We start from the raw sequence: 10,869 nt of genomic DNA, 5'->3' as shown, positions 1-10,869 counted from the left end.
AAATTATTTGCTTTTATATATTCCTTGCTTGTAGAACTCTGTAAATAGCGTCACAGGTTTCTGGAACAATAGAGCTGAGAGACTGAGGTGATAAATAGTTGAAAATTTCAAATCTTCGTAGTATGGAGGATGAACGAATGAGACGACTGGCATGTTAATGCACGTGTTTATTATATGACAGCTGAAGACAGAGTGAGTAGCGGCTCTCCGAACCCAGCCGGGTTGGTCCCCACTCGCAGGAAGACAACCAAACTCGACCATGTCGTATAAGCGAGCCGCCACAATATTAATAAAACGGAAATTTTCCATTGATTGACTTAATACGTAAATTATGCACGTTACATATGTACATACATATGTATGTATGTATGTACTTTTGCCACTATAATATATAGCCACATTTGCGTAAAAAATAACTTTTCAACTAACTACACAAATATTTTAAAGACATACATATGTATGTACATATATACATATTGTTGTAGGATATGCATTGACAGTGAAACCAAATCATCTTGCTAAAACATTTATTGAAATAATAATTACAAATTTATGTATATTTTTATTTCTTAAGGCTATTAACGATAGGATAATATAACATTTACTTTCCATTCACCGATTAAATTAATTATACAAATAAATTAAACAAATTATTTTTTCGCATAGAATACCCAAAAATGAAGCGTATTTTTGTTTTTCAATAATATTACTAACATTTCTTGGAAATATAGAAAAATATATTGTAATTACAATCAAATTATTTAAAAAAACATATTTTCAATTAAACTTAATTATTAATATCCATAGTTATAAAATTCATACCAACAGAAAAAAAAAACACATTTTTCGGGATTGAAATTCATTATGTCAAATTAAATCCCTAATCTGATTTATATCCTGATTTTTCTGGCTTTTTGGGTTTGCTGCGTTTCATTGTAGCAGTTCTTAATAACTTTTTCTGAAAATGTTTAAATTTTCTATGAATTACTTACATACATACAACATTAATTGCTTTCACAAAAAGTTAGCGCTTTTCAAACATTATTGCTAAGCCCACAAACAAAAGTTTACAACGATGTACCATAATAATAAATTATGGAGTTAATTATAATAATTGTCAAAATTATAAGCCAAATGGTTAAAAATATTCAATGTTACACTTAAAAATTTAACTAGAAACAATACATATATTAATTTTCAAACCAAGACTAATTAGAAAATTAAGCTCAGTTGATCGCTCTCTATGGAAGTTAGCTAAAGCGATTCACAGGACAACAAATTCGATTCCTCCACTAGACGATAGAGGAATCACAGTGACGCATGATTGCGACAAAGCAGAACTATCATCAAAATCTTTCCAAAAACATCACACACTCACACAACATTACAATCACATACCAACGCATAAGTCAACCGGTCCATTGAAATCATCACAAAAACTCCTACTAACAGTACTAAAAATATAAAAATGGTGCATCCGTGTGAAATCCAAAATATAATACGTAATTTAAAAATAAAAAGGCACCTGGGCGAGATTCAATAGATAATATCATAATCAAACAACTTCCATTTAAAGCCCTAGTCTCATTATCTAAAATATTCAACGCATGATTATTCACCGGGTATTTCTCAGTATACTGGAAAACAGCCAACGTAATTCCCATACCTAAGCCCGACAAAAGCCCAAAAAACCCGGCCAATTATCGACCCATTAGCTTACTTTGCACGCTTTCAAAAATTCTAGCAAAAAATAATCTACACTCGTTTACAATTTTGTCAATCAACCGTCTCCAAAATTTTCTTTATTTCAAATGAATAATTTACTTTTTATCGTATACATCGCGGGCGTTATTAAATTAGTGTAAATAACAGGTGTTCTCAACCGTATCCAATATTTACTTATTTAAATTAAAAAATAATAATAATTAATAATTAACTTTAAAAATTTAGGATTTTTGAACATTTTGTCGCTTGAACATTATTTCCGTGGACATTTTGTCGCGGGTACATTTTGTCAGTGCACTAATTTTCGGGTACATTTTGTCGTTGAACCTTTTGGACTTGCACCAATTGTCGCGTCCCCATAAATGACATATCGATTCCAAAAAACTGTAACATAGACCTTTATGCAGATGATACAACTTGCTTCACAAGTAGCAAAAAACCAGACACTATTCGTAAAAACCTTGAATTTGCAATTAAAACAATGACGGAACGCTTCACTAAGTGGAAAATTCAAATTAATCAAACCAAAACAGACGCTATATTCTTTAGTGTTAGAAAGCATAAGGAAAGTTCAGATCTGAAAATCCCCTCTGGAGAAAGTTGAAATGGCAGTCAATAATAAAATATTTAGGAGTAACGTTCGATAAAATAATGAAATGGGCACCTCACATTGATGCAGCGAAATGCAAGGCGATGCGGGGTTTATCCTCAATATACCCAATATTTAATCGCCATAGTTCTTAATCAACTCAAAATAAAATAAAATTTATATTACCATTATTAAACCTATGCTTCACCTGTGTGGAATAACGCCTCAAATACTAACCTTTCCAAACTCCAAATAATACAAAATAAATCCCTAAAAATAATTTATAATACACCCATATATACTAACTTGAAAAAACTGCATGTCATAAATAATATTCCGTTATTTACAGACATTGCTAACAAACTAACCAGTAGATTATATGACAGAATCACTAATAACCATACTAACACACTTGTGAAGAGTCTCGGTGATTACAACAAAATGTCTATACCCTTCAGGTATAAACACAGATTATCTAAACACAATCTGCTTTAGGTCATCGACTTTAGAGAGTCTTTAATTAATATTATGTATTAGATGTATTTTTAAGAATTGTAAATAGGTTTTTTTCCTATTACGCTGTAAATATTAACATTATAATAATATAATACTATGATTTCTAACAAAATTAATTTAAAATTGTAAAATAGAAAATGATCAGTAGATCAATAGCTATTAAAATAGACATAAGATGTATTGTGAACATAATTTAGTAATAATAAAAAGCATTTAAAAATCAAAAATGAATAAAAAACCAAGACATTCTTTATGAATAAGTTATATACATACCTATTTGCAACTTTAAGCTTAGGTTTTTTTGTGACCGATTTTATTATAAAATTAAGTCCTCAGATAATTCCCAATATAAAGAATACTCTCGACATAGCGTTAAAGTTCGACATCTTTACATTATAAAGAAGCTACATGAATATTTAGTAGCTATTGGAAAGGTTTCTAGAACGTTGAATTATACCTTTTCAATCTCAGCATCTTTCTGCAATAACGACGTTATTTTCTCAACCCATGCATTACGTGTAGTTACATCGGATTCTAAATAAAAGTTTTTGTAATGTACATTCGAGTAGCAAATGTTAAATTTACGTAATCCTTTTTTTTCTGGACATGGCATATAACAGAGTTTATCCATTGGTATATAGTCATTGCATGAGTAACTGTCATCTTTCTCTGACTGAAATTCGAATAAAATAATCATAAAATTAAATTAAAAATAGTGCTGAAAATAATGAACTGATTTTTAATTTACATGTTTAACTTTGACTGTGAAAACAAAAATCTTTTCGAATAAGAAACAATACATTAATTGACTCTTTTTATTTTGCGTCACATTAAATTCATGATGCACCAACAGTTGACCCTGTAGCATTAGATTGAACTGTTGAAAATAAAATCATTGACAAATAAATAAAGGTATCAGTTATGTTGAAAGAAGTTTTTGAATCTTTTAAAATATACCGGGCTATACTTAATGTTGGATATTAGGATACTATTGTCGACCAGGCACAGCACAATTTTGATTGCATCCTCTGTGTCTTTAAAGGACTTCAAAATTTCATCATCGTTGATTTTTTCTGTCGCGAAATTAATTGTGCAGCTTTGCTTCTTTTTGGCGTACGCTTCGTAGGATTTAATGATATTATCCAGTATAATTGAATATTTGAACAACCTTTGTATTGGATCTAGTAAATACCCATTCAAATCCAAACTATGATTTAATATTCTTTTCATGGCCTTAAAAAACAATAAAACAGTAATACATTATACGAAGATATTAAAATATGAAATTAGCAAACAACAAACCTACCTCAGAAAAGATATCAATTTCAATCTTTTTCCTATTAACATTTTTATGTACATTCACATAATATTCACAATACATTTTAGAAAATTGTCCCTGAAAATTAAAAGCAAAAATTTAGAATAACTTTCCGAAAACAAAATTAAGCTTAAAAAATTAGTCTTAATTAATCTCTCTACACTATCATTGACTCAACTTGCAAATTTATTACAAACTTCACAAAATAAATTTTTTATCTTATCTTTTAGATTTCTTCCATAACTCTCAAGTTACGAAAACCGAAGCTATCACAGTTTTAATTTTAACTTACATTTTCAAATAAATTGGCGAGTTGTTTGAAATTAGTTTTTTGCTGCATAAAAGCGGGCAATATCTCATTTTTGTGAAAATAATAAATTTTTTCTATATTGCCGAATATATTTTTTTTTGTAAAATTCGGCGAGGGTAGATTTTCTTGCGGTGTCCTTTCCATTAGTGGTATATATTTTTCGACGATTAATTCCAACCTTTCTAAATATTTCACTTCATTGTCAATCAATTCCTTAATTGCTGCATTCCATATTCTGTAAGCATTTTATATTCAATGTTATATAATTACTACATACACACGTACATATGTAGATATTTCATTAAAATATAATGACTATTTTATTTATTTATTTGGAAAATTTACAGTTTATTAAGTTACATAGATTGATAGTAAAAAAAAATAATTATGTTAAGTGAACCATTAATAATTTTCACATATAGGTAAAAAAAAAGAAAAGCTCAAACATTTAAAATAAGAAACAAAAATGATAATAGAGTAAGATAGTTAGAGAAAACAAAAAGAAAAAAAATAGAAATAACATTATAATAAAAATATCAAAATAATAAGAATAATAATATGATAAAAATTATGAAATAATAAAAATAATATAATATATAACAAAAAACAAAAAGACAAAATAAATACATCAAAATAAAAATTCATAATCACAATCGTAAATTTTCAATAAAATTAATCATCGAAAAACAAATTTGCAATAATCACTCTAGCTTGTATAGCATTCATAGTAAATAAGTCAAACATAGAAATTGTTAAAATTAGTGTGTTGACGGTGGAGCTTGCACGCCAGATGAATGAGCTTCTTCCATAATTAGAAAAAGTATTAGGTATGTAAAGGAGCTCATTACATCTATGTAGTCATTCTATTTGGCACACGCAATGATAGTCTGCTCAATAATTGAGGACAGTCGATCGAGCCGTTAAGGATGTTCAAAATTGTTGAGATGTCAGCTATCTCCCTTCTTTTGACAAGTGGAAGTAGATGCTGACACCTACAAGCATCTTCATAGGAATTATAGGATAATCCAAAACGGCTACTGACGTACCTCAAGAATCTCTTCTGGATGCGCTCCAATCTGTCTCTTGCACCAGAGTACTCTGGGTTCCAAACTTGGGATGCAAACTCAAGAATACTTCTTACGTATGCACAATATAGTATTTTGTATGATTTAATAGAAGTAAAGCATTTGGAGGACCGGATGACGAACCCGAGGGCCTTCGACGCTCGAGCTACAACATTGTCAATATGTTTACTAAAGGATAGATCAGAGTTTAAAAATACTCCCAAATCCCTAATTTCCGATACCCTTGTGAGTCTATGTCCGTTGACTTTGCAATATATCCTGTTACATTGTCTTCTGATTGATCTGAAATCTAGATTAATTTACCTTTTTTCCACGCACCCGGATTCCAATAAATTTTCCTGATTTGTGGACTGGTTTGTCTGCTCTCTGCGTTTTGTTTCGTCCCCTGACTTAATCGAGGACGACTCTGCGGGAATACAGTTTAATGGGCTGTTAGATTTGTAGTTTTTATGCATCTTCGAGTCTTCTTCGAGTTTTGCCCTAAGCCTGGATACAAGTCCCTGGGGACATACTTCTTTCGCAGCATTCGACTGTCCCTCGTTTGTGTTTGAGGGCCGACTGCCCTCTGATTTCACTTGGGCTGTAGGTTGGTTCACATTTTGTTGCTGCTGATTTAACGGCTTCTGTATGTGATACTGGCTCATGATTGTTGATGATGACTACTAATAATAATTAATCACAGGTGACGAAGTGCTCGCAAAACGACAACTCAATTTCAACAACCAACCGTGACCAACCAATCTATTATATATATACCCGATTGCATACCTACATTATCTATTAGATATGTGCTCTGGAAATAAATTAAGCCTTGAACTAATCAATCAATATAGTATTGTGATAGTTTTGATGTAATCAGTGGCGGATTAAGTGTTTCGGAGGCCACAGGCGCGACGTAATTTAGAGCCCCCCCCCCCCCCCCCCCACACTAATCATAAAGTGACTTTCAATTGTGAATTGTAGGTATGTACATTATAAAAAACGTGTGTTATTTTGTATTTACAATTGTTTATTAAATAATATAAATCTATTTACAAACTTATACAAACAAAAAATTATATATTATAAAATTATATAAACAAACATCTATTTACAAACTTATACAAACAATCAAGAGAAAAAGGAAAACATTTTAAATGGGAACTTTTCGAGCTTTTGATGCCGAAAATTTATCTATTATGTTATCACAGTGTAATAAATGCACCCCATAACTTTCAATAAACATCATCGATAAATTATTTAAATTGTTTTGATTTAACGAATTCCTTAAACTATTTTTAAGTCGTTTTAAAACTGAAAACGAACGTTCGCCACTTGCATTGCTTATATGTACTATAGGAAGCGTTAGGAATATTCTTATTAACTTATTGTTTCAACATTTGGAAACGTTGAAACAATTAATAATTTATAATTATCGACAGGATTCGTAATATTTTCGCTTTTGATATGTGTCAATATCATTGTTATATTTTGAAATTATTCTTTCAACACATTCGTTATTATTCTTAACTTATTCTTTCAAAACATTTGACTTATTTCAAAATTAAAAAAACAATTGAAAATCTTTAGGTAAACTATCCAGTGACGTCATTTGGGGGGGGGGGGGGCATGCCATGGCAGCTGCCATGTCTTAGTTTTGGAATAGTGTGAATTTAGAGAACAATAAGAATTTAAAGATTAATGAAATAATATGATTGTTATGTTATGTTACTTTTGAGTAGCATAAACTAGGCCAGAAATAGAATCGCTGCAATAAAGCTATGTAAAAAAAGGTTATATTTTGTTTTGTTAAATGGTATTCTTTGGGTAAAATTCTTAGAAATTGATCGACCTGTGGAGCGAATTGTTAGAAAGGTCCACCTCATTTTATTTAAAACTGAAACGGTAATTTGTTTATGACTTCCTTTCGTAGAATTAACGGAACCGAATCGTAAGAAGATTTACTTTAAGTGAAAGTCAACGATGGTATTCCCACTATTAATCTGCACGTGCATTAAACACGTGCAATTTTTTCAGGGACGTCATTTGGGGGGGGGGAGTATGGGGGGGCACTAGCCCCCCCTAAATTTAGGAATAGTGTGGATTTAATGATTAATGAGATACTATGGATCTATGAATATATGCAGTTAGATTAAGCGTTTCACACCCGGTGATTTCTTAGTCGTTCACATTTTTATACATTTGGTCTGGTCGGTGTAGCCGAGAGCTATGTTCTGGGACATGTGTAATGAAATTAAATATTTATAATATAATACTGATTCTTCAAAAGGTATAAAATTCCGACTGTTAAAATATTGATCAAAATGTATAAAAATAGCATTAATTTATGTACAAGTCATATGAGATGATCGAAACATATGTATGTAGTCATATTATACATAATAATATGTAAATTAAACATCCTCATTCAGCTATCACTTTGACACATGGTTATAATATTACACGCTGTCCAGTTCACGCATTCGGCAAAGAGTTTGCCGAATCCGTGAACTGAGCAACGTGCTTGCATTTTTGACGCATTCGGCAATTCTCTTGCCGAATGCGTGTCATAGACAATTTCACGGATTCGGTGTAACATGTGCAAAGAATATTTTCCATTTTTATTCTGATATAAAAAAAAATCAATTTGACCAATTTTTGCCTGCCACACCTTAGCAAAAGCTGAAATGACGTCCCTGAAACTATCATAAATTGAGCTCCTTCTTGATACTTCTGAAATTAATGCATCGCAGATAATGTTATGAATATTTATTATAAAGTTTTCGTTTTGACTAAAATTAACTTCATCGCATATCTCTCCACATTGCAATTTTCTTTTTTTACGTGTAGTGTCTTTATATTTATGATTTTCAGGGCTGCTTTTTGAACCTTTCCAGTGGTTGGTCTTCGTTCCTTTCAGAGAGCTGCTCATCAGTTCTTCTACAGGGCTGTTTTTCGGCCCTTTCAAGAGGTTGATACTCATTCCTTTCAGGGTGCTGCTCCTCAGTTCTTCTACATGGCTGCTTTTCGGTACAAACTCCAATATTTTATGGAAACATGCATAGAAAATTCCGAATTATAATTTTTCTCAGAACGATTTGGAGGCCCCTTAAATTTAGAGGCCACAGATAAGCGCCAATTTTGCTGTTCGATAGTCCGCCACGGTATGTAATATAGATTTGTTTACGGAATTATACGAACAGCGTTATATTTTTATAGTTTTTTTGAGGGATTCCAAATAACTTAACATTCCAATCGTTAAATTCATTATCTATATCTTACATATAAAACACTAATCTTACGTATAAAACACTAATGTTTGTATGTATGTATGTGCCATGCGTGGTTTGGGTGGTCGTTGGTTGGCTTCGTCGATGTTTGGGTGGGAAAAACACGTTCGATTTATTTATTTTTTTTGCGCAGGGGGCGCAGCCAGATGGGGCCCCACCGGGGGCACAGCCCCCATGGGGCCCCGCCGGAGGGGACGCGGCCCCCATGGGGCCCCTGTCGAGGGCGCCGCTCCTAATAAAATAAATAAATATATTTATATATATATATATATATTTTTTTTAATGTTTTTTTTTTATTATTTATTTTTCAATTTATTTTTTATACACCCCGGGCAAAGCCGGGTAATAAAGCTAGTGTTTGTATGTATGTAAAAATACACATCTGCTATGAATAAATATAAATTTTGGAATAATTTCAGGCGTATACCAAGCAATGATTTCAGGCGTATACCAAACAAACGTTACATTTTTATGGCTTTTCCCGCATATGCAATTTCACGTGTGAATTAACATAACTTTTTACAGCAAATGATTTTAAACAAATATTACATTTGAATGGCTTTTCCCCCGTGTGAGCTCTCACGTGGTTATCACGATTACGTTTACAAGAAAATGATTTTATACAAACGTAACATTTGTATGGTTTTTCCCCCATGTGCGATTTCACGTGTATACTAAGAGCACTTTTTACAGCAAATAATTTTGAACAAAAATTACACTTGTATGGCTTTTCCCCCGTGTGAGTTCTCACGTGGTTATCAAGATTACGTTTACAAGCAAATAATTTTGAACAAATGTTACATTTGTGTTGCTTTCCTCCAATGTGAGATCTCATGTGTGTATGAAGATTACTACCTTGTGTAAATGATTTTAAACAAATGTTACATTTGTATGGCTTTTCCCCAGTGTGAGATCTCATGTGGGCTACAAGTTTTGGGCTACATTTTGAATAAATGATCTTAAACAAATATCACATTTGTACAGCTTTTCTCCCATGTGCAATTTCATGTGTACACCAAGAGAACTTTTTGCAGCAAATGATTTTGAACAAATATTACATTTGTATGGCTTTTCTCCCGTGTGAGATCTCATGTGTACAATAAGAGGATATTTTTGATCAAATGATTTTAAACAAATGTCACATTTGTATGGCTTTTCTACCGTGCAGGATCTCATGTTTGTACCAACGTTTAAATGAACGTCACGTTTGTGTGATTTAACCCCAAGGTGAGTTTCCTCAGAAACGCTTTTTTCTAAGGTACTAGATTTTAAGTCATTCGCTTCGTCGTTACAAACATTTGGTAACGAATCAACATCTGATTCATCCTCCCATATTAAATCTTCCAGTAAAACTTTTTCCGTCTTCACATTCAAACACTCATTCAACGTCAGCTTCGACGTTTCGTTGCTTTGAAGACAATCGTTTCGAAAACTGCTGAGCAATTCGAGATTGTTGATACACGAAAGGCATATCGCATCTGGCAACCGGTCACCTCTCGTAACCTGCAAATGATAGGGACAGTAATAAATAATTAATTTGGAAGGTAATAGGTTAAAGTTACTAACCAGCAGCCGACAACAGGTTCGTATGAGCTGCGCCAGTGGATGAGGATTGTCGTGGATGGAGACAGTCGGAGCAGAACAAAGACAAAGTCTGCACTCCATCACGTTGGCAAAGTCTGCTGTCAAAACAGAATACTACCATTCACCGGTAAATTGTTCGAATACTATTCGCCGAATGCTATTCTAATAACGCTTTCTTCAAATGCAATACACACGAGTACATTCCCACTACTGACAAGTCATTCGCATTATCATTCTGTAATTCTGTCAATCTTTCCCCTTCGAAAACCACGTGAAGGAAATTTTTTTCTTTATGTATCAATATTTTATATAATCTATTGTTGTTGGTTAGAATTGTATGCTTTAATTTTCAGCCCCAAAAATGAGTGTTAGAAGTTTTTCCTGCTTTAAAATCATATTTTTTATCTATTGACAGCCCTCCCATCGTTTTAAAATCAGAAAATAAATAAAAGATGCCCAATATATAACAATAA

At 32.2% G+C, this 10,869-nt stretch overlaps 4 protein-coding genes across 4 annotated transcripts in view; all 4 read right to left on the bottom strand.

The window, feature by feature from the left end:
* LOC143912989 (dipeptidyl peptidase 9) overlaps positions 1-10,869 on the bottom strand; it is a 557,546-nt gene that overhangs the window by 192,530 nt on the left and 354,147 nt on the right. The gene's annotated exons all lie outside the window — the stretch shown is intronic.
* LOC143913041 (uncharacterized) overlaps positions 1-10,869 on the bottom strand; it is a 478,228-nt gene that overhangs the window by 366,323 nt on the left and 101,036 nt on the right. The window lies entirely within an intron of this gene.
* Positions 515-6,187, bottom strand: LOC143912540 (proto-oncogene DBL-like). Its single transcript, XM_077431826.1, has 7 exons — positions 5,847-6,187; positions 4,654-4,693; positions 4,137-4,226; positions 3,788-4,063; positions 3,579-3,707; positions 3,288-3,503; positions 515-958 (listed from the first exon to the last, which is right to left on the bottom strand). The coding sequence occupies exons 1-7, from the start codon at positions 6,185-6,187 to the stop codon at positions 881-883; spliced, it is 1,170 nt and encodes a 389-aa protein (XP_077287952.1). The 3' UTR covers positions 515-880.
* On the bottom strand, positions 9,134-10,519 carry LOC143913121 (uncharacterized). The gene is made up of 2 exons (XM_077432725.1): positions 10,379-10,519; positions 9,134-10,315 (listed from the first exon to the last, which is right to left on the bottom strand). Exons 1-2 carry the CDS (start codon positions 10,475-10,477, stop codon positions 9,737-9,739), a joined length of 678 nt encoding a protein of 225 aa, XP_077288851.1. The 5' UTR covers positions 10,478-10,519; the 3' UTR covers positions 9,134-9,736.

The sequence above is a fragment of the Arctopsyche grandis genome, chromosome 6, assembly GCF_051622035.1.
Source record: "Arctopsyche grandis isolate Sample6627 chromosome 6, ASM5162203v2, whole genome shotgun sequence".
NCBI classification, from domain to species: domain Eukaryota; kingdom Metazoa; phylum Arthropoda; class Insecta; order Trichoptera; family Hydropsychidae; genus Arctopsyche; species Arctopsyche grandis.
The sequence above is the reverse complement of the archived record's forward strand: the minus strand, read 5'-3'. Positions and strand labels throughout refer to the sequence as shown.